The 15,587-nt window shown below is 37.7% G+C and overlaps 2 protein-coding genes across 2 annotated transcripts in view; both read left to right on the top strand.

Moving 5' to 3' along the window:
- Positions 1–1,631, top strand: part of EEF1E1 (eukaryotic translation elongation factor 1 epsilon 1) — a 41,413-nt gene extending 39,782 nt beyond the window's left edge. Inside the window, exon 5 of the mRNA XM_019419791.2 lies at positions 1,548–1,631. The gene's annotated coding sequence lies outside the window, so the exon portion shown is untranslated. The remainder of the gene's footprint in view (positions 1–1,547) is intronic.
- Positions 1–15,587, top strand: part of BLOC1S5 (biogenesis of lysosomal organelles complex 1 subunit 5) — a 45,490-nt gene that overhangs the window by 5,344 nt on the left and 24,559 nt on the right. The window contains exons 2-3 of the mRNA XM_019419789.2: positions 1,548–1,630; positions 15,012–15,141. Coding sequence (XP_019275334.1) covers positions 1,548–1,630; positions 15,012–15,141 — 213 coding nt within the window. The remainder of the gene's footprint in view (positions 1–1,547; positions 1,631–15,011; positions 15,142–15,587) is intronic.

Genomic DNA, 15,587 nt, shown 5'->3' on the forward strand with positions numbered 1-15,587 from the left:
TATGGAGGACCCTGTGTGGCTACTACAAGGCGTGAACTTCAGCCTGTTAGACAGTTGTGTTTCAAAGACACTGGTGTTTGTTGAAATGTGAACAGTATTATTTGCCACATAGGTTCTCTTAATCAAATAAGGTCCATGAATTTCTGCATAGTGCAACCCTCGCTTGGGCATTAATAATTCATATGAGTAACTATCGGCTCCCAGAAGATCTGAGGTAAAGGAACTTGTCTAACTTGATTTTATCTAGTGTTTCCCAAATTTAACTAAGCATAGATCTTTTTCCTTTCTCTTTTTCTTTTTTTCAAAATGAACTCCTGTTACCTTCTTATAGAAGTGTTCTGGGTAATGAGTCATTGAAGGACTTAAGCAAAAGTTACGTATCTGTTTACGTTTTTTTATTTAGCATACTTCCTAAGATGTATCCTAATAAACTCCTTAAATAGAGTAATGAAATTTGCCCCATTGCATGTCTGCAAAAATAAAAGATTCGAGGAACAGGTTATACCAGTAAATGAACATGAATGATGCATGTTACTTATTTGGAGACTTAATTTCCTCTAGGAGTTTTGAGGTTTACCCCTTGCACAATATAATTGTTACAAAGTAGAATGAATAGAATGACTTACCAAAAACAGTTAAAATTTGGAACTGTTTCCTTTAATTTTTTCAGACTTGTCAAAAAGTATAGAGACCTGTAAGGAACACTCTACCCATCTTAATAAACACCCAAAGCCCACTGGGTACCTTGCTCTAATTGTGTTGTCCTCTCTCCTCTCTAAAGGTAGCTACTGTTTTGGATTTGCTGTTTACCGTTCTCATGCATTTCTTTCTACTTTTATTGCTTCTGTATGTGTCCCCAAATTAAGTGTCTTTTATATGTTGTTTAAGTTTAGATAAATACCTTTATTCTGCTGAAACCGGCTTTTCTGTTAAGCATTATATTTATGGGATTTATCCATGTTAATAAATGTAACTTTAATGTATTGGGGTTATTTTCTAGTTTATTTTGAGAGAGCGTGAACGGGAAAGGGGCAGAGAGGGAGAAAGAGAGAATCCCATGCAGGTTCTGTGCTGACACGCGGCTCTATCTCACAGATTGTAAGATCATGACCTGAGCTGAAGTTAAGAGTTGGATGCTTACCCGACTGAACCAGCCAGGCACCCCAGTGTATTCATTTTTATTTGCTGATTTATAGTATTCCATTGTTTGAGTATGTTTAGGTTGTTTGCTTTTTTTCTTCTTTTGACATTATACTCATATTGTAGTAAACATTTATAAATTTCTTTCATTTGTGCAAGAGATTTTCCAGGGCACATACATAGGCATGGAACTGCTAGGAGTGCAGATCCTAAGCTGTATTAGATATTGCCAGATTGCTCTCAGAAGTACTTGTACCTATTTACTGGCGATGGATATGATTTCTTCTAAATCCAGTCTAAACTAGATTTTAACCTACATGTATTTGTGGGAATTGGGAAGAGTGAATCACGCTAGAGATTGTGCCCCCCAGTGTGGATTAACTTTGAATTTCATTTTGTCTTTATAGACCTTGGAGAAATTCATTCAAGGCTTTTAGATCACAGACCAGTTATTCAAGGTGAAACCCGTTATTTTGTGAAAGAATTTGAAGTGAGTATTTAAACCTTACTTTGTAAAAATGCTGCCCTAGTTGTTAGTGTGTTAATATACAGAAGGGGAACTCTGTGGTTTTAAAATCTCTGATTTCCATTCATGTGTTCGTAACATAGACAAAGTAGAGCTCATTAGGAGGCATTGCCATTCATGGAAGGAGCGGAAGGAGGAGAAGGAGCAGGGGTTTGGGCTCAAGTTTCGGTGCCTGCTCTGGGGTATTTCATGTCTGTTCTCAGCTTTTTTCATCCGTAACATGAGATACAGTGAAAAAAAGATTTTAAAGACTGATGGGTGTAGGTCTTCCAGATCCATTTTCTATTTTTTTTTTCCTCAGTTGGAGCATCAGCACCCACCCAGAGCACTCGGGTTAAAGCATGAGACTCATCCTTGGTTGTTCCGACCCAGTTAGGACCCACATTCAGTGACCGTTTCTTTTGGATGTTACTCATAAATCTCCATCCCTTCTGATTTGTGTGCCTGCTTCATCAGCCCAGTCAAAGCCAGTGTTTCCCATGCCGCCAGAGTGCTCAGACATTATTTCACTTTTTAAAACCCTTTGATGGTATTTGCTATGCACAGGATGAAGTCCACGCATCCTTGACCTGGCCCCTGCCTTGCTGGCTTTGCCATCTGCCAGCCGACCTTTCATGCTGCGCTCCAGTGATACTGATGTGCCAGCCTGCCATCCTGTTTCATAGTACTGTTGTTTTACACGTGTATAATTGGTTCATTGTGCATTAAGCAGCAACATGCCAAGCTACTGTCAGATAGATGGTAAATGGTGTTGCACAAAAAATTTCATGGTTCTGTGTAAGTTGGGGTTCTATTTCCAAATAAGACTCCAAGCAGGGAGTCTAAACCTACCAAAAGGAGAGAACCTTTTCATAAATCCTTTAAAACTTCAGAAAGCCTGTGGTACAGAGCGCTCGAGATAGAGGGACAGAGCTGCAACATCAGATATCATTTCTAGGTTCAATAGACTCATACTCAAAATCTGCATAATACCTACCTCACAGCGTTGTTGGAAAGATTAAAGGTATGCACGTTCACACAATGAGTGCATCTCTGTGTGTGTATCTTAGAATGTTATCTGGTACCTAGGAAGAAATAACTGTTAGCTATTTCATCATCATTACTGTCGTGGTGGGATACACATAATCTGGGACACACAGAATATTATCCAGAGATGATTCCCTTTTATGCTATTTGAAGATTATTGCCAGTTCCTTAGAATAAAGTCTGAGCATCACATGGCTGGGTTCTCTGCTCACACTCTCTCAAGGTTAAAATCAAGATGTTGGCCAGACATTGTTCTTATTTGGAGCTCAGAGTCCTCTTCCTAATTGACATGATTGTACCAAAACTCAGTTCTTTGCCCTGATACAGTGAAGTGCCCATTTCCTTATTTGCTGCCAGCCAGGGGCCCCTCTGAACTCCTAGAGACCACTAACGTTCCTTGGTACGTGGCTCCTTCCATCTGCAAAGCCACAAATCAGTCTCGCTCATGTGGAGTCTCTCCCTCTCATGCTTGCCAGGAAGAGCCTAGACTCTGTAAAGGACTCACCTGATTAAGTCAGGCCCACTGAACATAATCTCCCTTTCTTAAAGTCAGCTTATTTGGGACCTTAATAAATCTGTAGAGTATAGATACAGTGGCACCTAGATTAGGGTTTGATAGAATAACTAAGAGAAGGTGTGTGTACGCTGGGGGGGGGGGGGGGGGTCTTGAGGGCCATCTTAGAATTCTGTCTACCATAAGCTCTTATAACTACCTGACATTTTTCTTGTTATTTATTTGTTCATTGCCTGTCTTCTTTCATTAGAATAGAGGTACCATAAGAGTCAGGACTCCTGATTGTTTAAAAATGCCTTATTCTCATTATATTAAAAATGCCTAAACCAATGTCTGATGCACTGTGAGTGCTTAATATGATTCAAAAGAAAAACAGCAGAGCCTTGACAAAAACTTGAGTTTCCTAATGTCTAGTGATGTCATAAGTCATCTTTTTCATAAGTTATCTTTTTTTCTTTTTGCTAGTCTGATTAATTTGAAATACTGAATAGTTTTTAAAATATAACTTTAGAGATCTACTTGGTATTAAACATAGAATTTTGGACTTAAGATGGATTTTCTGATCCACCCCCCCCAACCCACTTCATAGAAACTGAGCCCAGAGATGGAAAGCAACATTGAAAAGTTGCACATTGCTAATTAATGGCTGAGTTATCCCTAGAAAATTTATCATTATACCTATATCAGCATTCTTTTTTTTTTTTTAATTTTTTTTAATGTTTGTTTATTTTTGAGAGAGAGAGAGAGACAGAGCGTCAGTGGGGGGAGGGGCAGAGAGAGAGAGAGGGAGACACAGAATCCGAAGCAGGCTCCAGGCTGTGAGCTGTCAGCACAGAGCCTGATGCGGGCTTCAAATTCACAAGCTGTGAGCCCATGACCTGAGCTGAAGTCGGACACTTAACCGACTGAGCCACCCAGGTGCCCCTATATCAGCATTCTTTGAATAATGTAGATGGTTTTTGTGAAAAGGCTATCTATACAAGTGAAACTGAATGTTGAATTCAAAATGAAAAAAGTTTTACATTTACGCCGTTAAGAGCTCACTTCCTGTTGAAGCCAATGCCTCTTCTAACTGGGATAGAAGATAGTTGCCAAGGGAAGATGGGCATGTGTCTCAGAGGAGAGAGATTACCTGCATTCCGCATCGTGAGCCCTTCCAAGGTCTCTTTGGAAAGGAGGCTGTGTTGAGGAATGAAAAGAACATGGGCCTTGGAGCTTGACATCTTTGGATTCAAATCCCGCCCCCGTCTTACTAGCTATGATTACTTGCTTTACTGAGTCTTAAGTTTCCCACTTAAAAATGGGAAGAGCAATATATACTGTGCAGTTTTTGTGAAGATTAAATGATAAGTTATTTTTAAATCCCTGATACATAGGTGTTAGACAAATGTTGGTAACTGTTGTTATTAAGAAAAAGATGGTAGCAAATACAGTCAAAAATTTTTTTAACTCAGAATTTACAATAATTTGAGCTTGAGTTCAATTTTTAATGATTTTAGGGAAAATAGAGTTTTGCTAAGCAGGTGGCAGAACTGTTATCTTAGAAAAATGTTTGTTTACTAGGGACACCTGGATGGCTGAGTCATTTAAGCATCCAACTCCTGATTTTGGCTCAGGTCATCATCTCCTCATTTGTGAGTTCAAGCCCTGTGTTGGGCTCTGTGCTGTCAGTGCAGAATCCTGCTTGGGATTCTCTCTCCCTCTCTCTGCCCCTATCTCTCTCTCTCTCTCTCAAAATAAATAAAACTTAGAAAAACAAAAGATGTTTGCTAGAGAATAAAATTATCACATCGGGTATGATAGAAACAAGCTTGTTTTGCAAGTGTCTCGAGCACTTACTTTGTGTGAGACATAACATAGAAACCAGTGCTGCTCTGATAAAGAGGACGGACACAGACGCACCCTTCATGAAGCAAGATATTCTCATATTGTCATTGAAGACTGGCCTCTGAAGGGCTCAAAAATATCTTGTCAGCTAAGTTTAACTTGTTACCTTCAACTAAATGTAATATAATTCCTTTTCTTGATAGATACTTGATCCAGGATTTTACACGATAACCTCCCCGGTTGGTCTTCCTGAGGGTTTGGAATAGCATAGAAACTTCCCTGTATTTTCTGTGTATTGTATTCTGACATTTCTCCTCAAATTAGAAGAAAGCTGAAAGCATTTTAGAGGCTTTGGATTTGAATATATATCTGCATTATTTACAGTTCCTTTTCTATCTTGGTCCAAATAGTAGCATCCACTAATTCACCTCAGATGGCATGGTTGGGCAGAGAGGAGTGGCAGAGCAGTGTTACCAGTACACCCGAGAACTTTCATCTCTCTTGCATTTAAACGTAGTTCACCTTAAGAAAATCTGACTAGTATGTAAAACTACAGATGTTTATAGTTTTTATATTTCAGAAAGTTAATGCACGGGCCAACAATCATCTTTTTCTATATAAAATTTTATTTCTAAAGGAGGGGAATAAGTGCCACATGGTGGCAGCATTACTTAAAGTATTGAAGTTCTGTTATATTTAAGCTCTCTTTTTGTGTTTGTTAGTATTTCTGGACAGTTGACTGACTGTCTTTCTCCTGACTTTATGCAGATCTTTTATATCCGTGATTCTACTGAACAGAGATCCCTGTAGGGCCTTTTCCATGAGCATCAACTTGGTAGTGTGAGTGGGGAGAGGCATTGTCTGCCGTACCGTTATCTTTCTAGCCCCAGAGGGTATGTTGTGGCCTCTCATGTGGAACAGAGGAAAGACCCACATTAGTGAGAATTTCTGATGTGTTTTGGGGATATATGGTCCTGTACAAGTTCTTTATTTCTTTTTTTTTTTTTTTTTAGTTTCATAAATCTTTTTAATGGAAAAACATTTTTTATTGATTATAGTTGGCACACAATGTTATATTAGTTTCAGCTATAGAATGTAGTAATTCAGCAAATCTATCCATTATGCTGTGTGCCCCACAAATGTTGCTACCATCTGTCACCACACAAAGCTGTTACAGTACCATTGACTATACTCCCTGTGCTATGCCTTGTATCCCCAAGACCTATTAATTTTGTAACTGGAAGCTCATGACTCCCACTGTCCACCCATTTTGCCCATCCCCCCGATACCTCTCCTCTGATTGCTTATTTCATTTTTAGCAAATTTTATTCCTTCAGTGCTTTATAGAACAGTTGTTGATTACCTACGTGTATCAGTAAGGAATATGTTTAGGTACTAGTAACAAACACCTGAAAAATAGTGTCTTTAACAAGTATTTATATTTCTCTCACAATACCTGGAGCCTAGGGCTCTATGATGTCAGCTTTTTCTTCTAACTTTGCCTTCTACCTCCCTGCAGTGTTGCTCTTACCCTTATGCTTATAAGGTGGCTCTGGGAACTCCAACCATGATATCTGCATTTCATGTAGCAAAAAGGAAGGCAGATGGGGACGAGAAGCAGTCTGTGTACAGGCACATATAACACCTCAAATAATACTTGGAGACTGATAGGAAGAAAGAGGAGGAGAATGGATCCAGAACTGTCTGTCACAGTAGGTATATAAAAATAAATAAGAAACAGTCTATCTCCAGAAGTTGACAGTCTAGGGAGAAGACCTATAAACAGTGAATTTTCATGGTGGAATTATTATGATAAAATAAGCACAAAGCACTTGAGATCTCAGGAGGAAACAACTCCAGAAACAACTCCCCACAGAGCTGGGAGGAAAGTTTTCATAGAAGGGGTGGTGTTTGAGCTGAGAAAGGAAAATAGATGTTAGCAAGTAGAAAAAAAAAATGGAGGAAATGATGATTATAATTAGAGGCTAAAAAACAAAGGTATTCAAATAAGTACAGTATTTGCAGGAGTCAGGAGGGATTGTGTCGATGAATTTGAACGTGGATTGAATTCATGAAGAGAAAATCCTTCAAAAGGCAAACAGGTCAAGCTAGAATTTCATTTGATGTCCTAATCTCTCATTTTTGGTTAATAGATTATTGGAGTAACTGGCAGATTATTAAATATCAGGGTAAAGCATGTCCCATATAGCATATAATAAACATATGTATATACAATATGGTTTTAAATCTTGTTGGACTGACCAGTTTAGTGATTGAAAGAAAATTTTAAATTCTTATATTGGTCTCCCATTTCCCTTCTAACACTATCAAATTACATCTTAAATGTAAAGGTTATAGTAACTGTACTAATATTATTAATAATTGCTAGCACTTTTGAGCACATACTTAACCAGGCACTGTTTTAAGAACATTACATGAGCACTTGCTATTCATTTCAACTTAGAAATTAACTGTGTGATTTTATGGAGTGTTACACATCAGAAGCCAAGCTTCATTAGTGCTGATCTTTGATATTTATGCACCAGAATATATGTGAATATATATGCAGTTAAATAGATGTTAAATAGTCTTCCTTTTGTAATGAGTGTCAACAGTACACCTTGGTCAAAAATACCAGCATAAAAACAGGCACGTACCAGAGGGTAAGTTCAAGGGCGAGACTGTTTTCTAATTTCTAACATCTTTTCTAACACTATCATTGGGCCTATATGTTGTTTAAATGAACGAGGCTATAAACTCCCTTTCTACAACGTGAGACTCCCAATTTGCCTGCTAGAAGAAATAACCCTTTAAATAAGTGGTTCTTTTTTATCTTTATTTTTATGAAAGTATAATTGACACAACACGTTACATTCGTTTCAGGTGTACAAATTAGTAATTCAGCAAGTCGGTGTTATGCTGTACTCACCATAAGTGTAGCTACCATCTGTTACCATGTGATGCTATTAACAGTACCATTGACTGTATTCCCTCTGCTGAGCCTTCTGTCCTTGAGACTTCTTCCATAAGTAGAAGCCTGTACTTGTCCTCCGCTTTCATTTCATTTTGCCCATCCTCCCACCTCCCTCCCTTCTGGCAACCATTTCTTTGTTTTCTTTATTTATGGGTCTGTTTCTGCTTCTTGTTTGTTTTGTTGTTGAGATTCCACATATAAGTGAAATCACATGGTATTTGTCCTTTTCCATCTAACTTATTTCACTTAATGTAGTAAGTGCTAGGTCCATTCATGTCATTGCAAATGCCAAGATCTCATTCTTTTTTATGAGTGAGTAATATTCCAGTGCGTGCGCACATGTGTGTGTGTGTGTGTACACACATACACACACACACACACATACATATCCCACATCTTCTGTATCCATTCATCTATTGGTGGACACTTGGGTTGCTTCCATAGCTTAGCTATTGGAAATAATGGTGTAGTATAGGGGTGTGTGTTTTCATTTTCTTTTAATTTTTTTTTAATGCTTATTTATTATTGAGAGAGAGAGATAGAGCGTGAGCAGGGGAGGGGCAGAGAGAGAAGGAGACACAGAATCCGAAGCAGGCTCCAGGCTCTGAGCCATCAGCACAGAGCCCAAAGCAGGTCTCAAATTCACGAGCTGTGAGATCATGACCTGAGCCAAAGTCAGATGCTTAACCGACTGAGCTGCATAGGCACCCTGTGTGTTTTCATTTTCTTTGGGTAATACCCAGTAGTGGAATTACTGAATTGAATGGTATTTCTAGTTTTAGTTTCTTGAGGAACCTCCATACTGTTTTCCACACTGTTTGTACCAGTTTACATTCCCACCAACAGTACATAAGGGTTCCTTGTTCTCCACATCCTTGCCAGCACTTGGTGTTTCTTATCTTCTTGATTCTAGCTATTCTGACAAGTGTGAGGTTTTGATTTGCATTTCCCTGATCATTAGTGATGTTGAGCATCTTTTCATGTGTCTGTTGGCTGTGCATATATCTTAAAAAGAAGTTGGTTTAGGTCCTCTGCCCATTTTTTAATTGGTTTATTTGTTATTTGGTGTTGAATTATGTAAGTTATTTATGTATTTTGGATATTAACCGCGTATCAGATATATCATATGCAAATATCTTCACCCATTTAGTAGGTTGCCTTTTCATGTTGTTGATGGTTTCCTTGGCTGTGCAAAACTTTTTTTTTTTTTTAATGTTTATTTATTTTTGAGAGAGAGAGAGACATAGAATCTGAAGCAGGCTCCAGGCTCTGAGCTGTCAGCCCAGGGCCTGTTGTGAGGCTCGAACTCAACGAACCATGAGAAGACCTGAGCCAAAGTCGGACGCTTAACTGACTGGGCCATGCAGGCGCCCTAGTGCAAAAACTTTTTATTTTTGTGTAGTCCCATAGTTTATATTTGCTTTGCTTCTTTTGCCTAAGACCAATATAAAAGAGATCACTGTCTGTATTTTCTAGGATATTTATGGTTTCAATCCATTTTGAGTTTATTTTTGTGTATCAGGTAAAATAAGTGGTCCAGTTTTATTCTTTTGCATGTGGCTGTCCAGTTTCCCTAGCACTATTTATTGAGGAGACTATCTTCCTCACTGCATATTCTTGCCTCCTTTGTCATAGCTTAATTGATTATATAAACATGGATTTATTTCTGGGCTCTCTATTCTGTTCCATTGATGTAGGGGTCTTTTTGTTTTGATTGCTACAGCTTTCTAGTAGATCTTGAAATTTGAGATTAGGATACCTCCAGCTTTGTTCTTCTCTCTCAAGACTGTTTTTGGTATTTGGGGTCTTTTGTGGTTTCATACAAAGTTCAGTATTCTTTGTTCTATTTCTGAAAAACGCTGTTGGGTGTTTTCATAGGGATTCTTAACTTTATATTTTAACTTTGATAGTGGTTCTTAACATTAGTAAGTCAAGGTGTCCTTGAAGAATTTTTTTTCTCCCAGAAAAATGCATAGAACACCTATATGTATTCAATTTGAGTACAATTTCAAGGGGATTCTGGAACCCCAAAGCCCATCCATTGACCGCCCCCCCCCCCACCAAGTAAGACCTATACCCTGAGTAGAACTGCAGAACTCCACTCTCTGTTCTTCATTGTCTTTGTATTTGAATTGAGAGACCATTCCTTTGCATCTTGACAAAGAAAAAATGCACCATAAGAAAGGAAATAATCTTTATAATCTTGATTCATTCAGATTCCAATGCCATGGGGGGAAGATGGCAGCAAGCTTTGACATAGTTTTTTGTTGTTTTGTTTTGGGATTTTTTTGCTTCAATCTGTCTATAGAAACAGAACTACTAGGGTAGCAAAATCAGGCAACATCTATAATAAAACCAGGGGACAGGGTATCCCCCAAATACCAAATGACCAAATCACCAGCTAAACAGCTAAAAAGCTTCTGTGGTATCAGAAACTAGAGGAAGACATGGACGGATGGCAGAGGGTCTTGTGAAGCTTGAATGTTGTTGCTTATAGTAGGGAACCAACTGACAATAACCAAATACATGGAGACCAAGGGTATTCTATAAGTACTAATATAAACATAACCATGAGAACAGAAACACCAAATTTTTCTCAATCCTGAAAGATATACCAAAAAAGAACAAATAGACCACATGATCACACAAAGGTGATATACATTGTGTGTGTGTTTATGAATTTCATAAAGTGAAATAAGAAAAGTCTGTATATCATGTTTACATTTAAGAAGGAATTGAAAATATGTATATACTTATACATATGAATAAATGCATATATACATTTATATATACCTTTGTGTATATATGTATATGCATGTATATATATATATATATATATATAGATGTGTATCCTTATACTTAAGACAGTAGTAGGATAAAGTTTTAAAAGAATTACCTAAAGAGAGAGTTAGGAGGTAATACAATGCAAAAGACATACATAGAAGCTAGACTTTATATATATAGATCTATATGTAGATATATATGTGTGTGTGTGTGTGTGTGTGTGTTTTAATACAGTTTTGGAGACATGTAAATATCTTACATAATTTAAAAGAAAATTTTTAAGGAACAATCCCTAAAAAATCAAGTGAAATGTAAAAAAGCAAACCTGTCTTTCTGGATGGTGGCATTGCCATGCAGAAAGAAATTGTTCCAAGTAACTATAAAACATAGTAATTTGTGCATATATAGTCAAATATCCCTTCAAAACAGCAACAACAACAAACCATTAATCTGTTTTCAGTAATCATTTTGTTGATACTAGTGTTGCTGTTGTTTGATTGAAGTAGTGATAAAGTAAATTGTAGTTCTGTCTGGTGTTTTGAGAACTGCAAAGAGACACAGGACTGAGAAGTATAATTAAAAGCGTTATTTTTCTTAATTTGTGATTATAAACTTAAAATGCATCTTTTTAAAAATTATTTTTAATGTTTTTATTTCTTTTTGAGAGGGAGAGAGAGAACTAACAGGGGAGGGGCAGAGAGAGAAAGGAAAAGAGAGAATCCCAAGCAGGCTCTACACTGTCAGTGCAGAGCCTGATGCAGGGCTCGAACCCATGAACTGTGAGATCATGACCTGAGCTGAAATCAAGTTAGACTTCTGACTGACTGAGCCACCCAGGTGCCCCATTAAAATGCATCTTTTAAAAACAGATACCTTGGGGCATGTGGGTTAAGTGTCCTACTCTTGATTTAGACTCAGGTCATGATCTCATGGTTTGGTTTGTGGGATCGAGCCTCGTGTTGGGTTCTGCACTGACAGTGAGGAGTCTGCTTGGGATTCTCTCTCTCCCTTGCTGTACCTTCCCCAGTTGCAGTCTCATGTGAATGCTCTCTCTCTCAAAAAAAAAAACCCAAACATTAAAAAAAAATAAAAACACTTATTTCATAGCCTTGTTCACTAAAAGGCCTAGAAATAATGACTGACATGGTAGCAGTGAGCACCCCCAGTGATCATTCTCTAAGTACGATTTCTAAATAGTGGCATTTAGAGACCTGCTGATTCCAAGTCTGAGTCTAGAAATGTACTAGGTGAGCCTAGAGCACCCATTCGTATCAAAAGCAGAGAGGTTACTAAAGAACATAGAATTTTGTCTGAAGCATTGCAGAGCCAACTTAACTAGGCTCCCATTGGACAAAAATAGGACAGTTTGAACACCAATAAGGAAAAATACTGTAATGGCTTGAAGAACCTCAAAATTGTTAAATCTATGAGTCATAGGAATGCATAGAACAAACAGAAACCTTTAGAGAATACTAGGGAACCATATCATTATTTTTGTTAAACAAGTTAAACTGTTAAGTAAGAGGAAGTAATCAAGTGTTTTATTTTGCCTTGCATATGTAAACATTCCTCAGAGTAACCAAGTGGTTATGGGGAAATTTCCCTTTACAGAGGTTATTCCTGCTGATAAATGAAGACGGAATGCTACCAACATCCTGCTGAAAGTATACAACCCACCTCCCTCTGAAATATTCCTGCAAACAAAAACCAAAACAAAACCCTGAATCTGATCAAGCCTCTAGTTCTAACTACTAATTTACAGGAAGGAGAACAGACAAAGGGATATGTTAAATTACACCATGGGGATTCATTCAGCCAAATAACAGACTGTGGGAAACTGCAGAACAGATGACTCAACTTTTTTCAACAAATTGCAAAGACGAAAGTGATGGAGGGGAAATCTATAGATTAAAAAAAAAAAAATTAAGAAACATACTAACCAATTGCAATATATGTTTTCCTTAGATTTGGGTTTAAACGGGGATCAAAAAGAACATTAATGGGATATTTGAGGAAATGGGAATATGACTTTGATATTTAATGATATTAAAGAATTGAGTGTGTGTGTAAGTGAGTGAGAGTGAGGGGAGAAGGGGCAGAGAGGTGTATTTTTTTTTTCTTAAGAAGAGTCTTTGTCTTTTAAAGATAGATGTTGAAATATTTACAGTTGAAATTATATGCTGTCCAGGATTTGCTTCAAAATAATCTAGGATTGTGGGTAGGAGGATGTATGGAATGTTACAGGGGGAACAAAATCAGCCAGGAGTTAAGAATCGTTGATTGGCGATAAGTACAGGATTCATTGTTTATTCTTTCTCAACTTTTGTATGACTTTTTAATTTTTTACTATGGAAATATTAGAGTAAAAACCCAGCCATAGCTGCTCCATAAGAATGGCTCAAAACAAAACAAAAACCCCAGTGTCACAACTAACTTATTACTTCTCTACAGTCAAGTTAACTGCCCTTCTTTTTTTAGTGAACTTTTTATTTTGTATTAATTTCAGATTGACATTAAAGTTGCTCAGTTAGTATAAAGAGTTCTCCTGTACCTTACCCTCACTCAGTTTCTGTCGCTATTAATGCCTTATATTACCATACTAAATGGGTAAAAACTAAGAAATTAACATTGGTATGTTACTATTGATGAAATACCAGACATTATTCAGGTTTCACCAGTTTTTCCATTACAGTTGTCTTTTTGTTCTGGGACCTTATCCAGGGTACCACATTGCGTTTTCTTGTCAGTCCTGCTAGCCTTCTTTGGTCTGTGACAGTTATCTCTTTCCATGTTTTTCATGACTTTCACAGTCTTGAATACTGGCCAGTATCCTGTAGAATGTCCCCCAATCTGGGTTTGTCTGGTGTTTTTTTTCAGATTAGACTGGGGTTATGGGTTTTGGGGAAGTGCCCTTCTTGTCACATTACATCAGAGGGTACATGTTATCACCATGACATCACTGATGATGTCAACGTTCATTGTCTCCACCGTGCAGTTAATATTTTTCTCTTTCCCTACTCTGTTCCTTGGAACCAAGTCACTGGCCTACCCTCAAGTGTAGTGGTAGGTAGTGTTAAAGTCTGCTTTCTGAAGCAGGGTGTGTTAGGGATCAGGACCACATCCAGGTTCAGCGACTGACTAAATAGGCCTTAGCATATGGTCATATTGGTAGCTAGGCTTCAATATGGCAAAAGGATATAGAGCAAAATCAACAAAGGGAACAGGTGTGTGACAAGAAGTTTGGAGAAAACCAAATAGAAGCTTCCCAGAGTCCTCTCCCAGTGGAGTCACACAGATGTTCTTCGGTCCCCCAGCAATGAGCTGTGACAACACATGTGAAATGTCTACTGGAGAAGCTCACCTGAGTATAGGAGTCCAGGGATTTGATTGGCGACTGGTCAAGTAGGCACTCTCTGCCCAGCATGTATCAAAATTCCAAACTCCCAGAAGAAAGGATGTGTCTTTTCATTTATAGAAAGTTTTCTACCAGCGTAGGGAACTATTTACTGGTCAAGTTTCTAGCCCCCAGCCAAAGGCCAACCATGCAAGCAGGCCTTTCTAAGGACAGTGGTCAGTGTCAACTCTTTTCTGCATAGGAAAGTATTCCCTTTATGACGCATTTTTTAGAAAAATGGAATTAGTTTTAAAAACAGCATAATAGTAGGACCTATTATGTATTTTATATAAAAACAACAAAAGTAAAATTAGATCAAGGGTGTCTTAATTTCCCTGCTGTACAGAATGAAGTATGTGGCAATCTAGGCCTCTTTTGGTTCATTTACTATTTCTCATGCCCATTAAAAAAATTTTTTTATGTTTGTTTTTGACAGAGAGGGGGAGAGGGAGGGGCAGAGAGAAAAGGAGACAGAGAATTCCAGGCAGGCTCTGCACTGATAGCAGGGAGCCCAGTGTGGGGCTCGAACTCATGAATGGCGAGCTCATGACCTGAGCTGACTAGACGCTTAACCAACTGAGCCACCCAGGCGCCCCTTCTCGTGCCCATTTTTAAACATTGTTATAAAAATATTACTGCAGCTTTTGAAGCATTTCATAATTAAAAAATGCCTCCAGGTTGTGACTTCATTTATTGCCAAATAATTGGAAGAAAGCTGTGTAAATTTCAGTAATAACATATAACCAAAACCTGGGTGGAAATCCCAGAAAGTAATTACTGAGATTTAAGACACAATATGTATTCATAATTTACTTTCTTTTAATAGGAAAAACGGGGTCTTCGAGAAATGCGAGTTCTTGAAAATTTGAAGAATATGATCCATGAAACAAATGAACATACTCTTCCCAAATGTAGAGAAATAATGCAGGACGACTTAAGCCAAGTTCTCCAGAGATGTAAGCCAGCATTTTTTGTGTGTTTTTGTTTTGTTTTTTAACGCTGTTTTATTTCAAAAGAATGCTATGCCAAAATGTATTTCCTTCAGTGTTTTGGTGGTAGGTGGAGAGAGAATTCTTAATCAAAACCTATAAAATGGAAGCCCTGTCACAGAGCATGTGACTATCTAGTGATTAATGTGTGTTGCCAATGATGTTGAGAGCATTAATCTCCAAAGTGAGATGTGTGCATCGGGGGTACACAGATAAGCAGTCCTTTTAGGATGTGAGAAAATTGTAGCGTTATTTACCTTTTTTTAAATTTAATTATGCATAAGAAGTTTGATGACTAAGAATTAGGCAGTGAAATGAAACTTGTTTTTCAAACAGGATACTAGAATTTTTAACTCTTTTTAAAAAAGGATCCCATCATAAATGTTTGTAAACATTTTATAACTTTTTTCATT

This window comes from Panthera pardus, unplaced genomic scaffold (genome assembly GCF_024362965.1).
Source record: "Panthera pardus isolate Hobbes unplaced genomic scaffold, ASM2436296v1 HiC_scaffold_17, whole genome shotgun sequence".
NCBI classification, from domain to species: domain Eukaryota; kingdom Metazoa; phylum Chordata; class Mammalia; order Carnivora; family Felidae; genus Panthera; species Panthera pardus.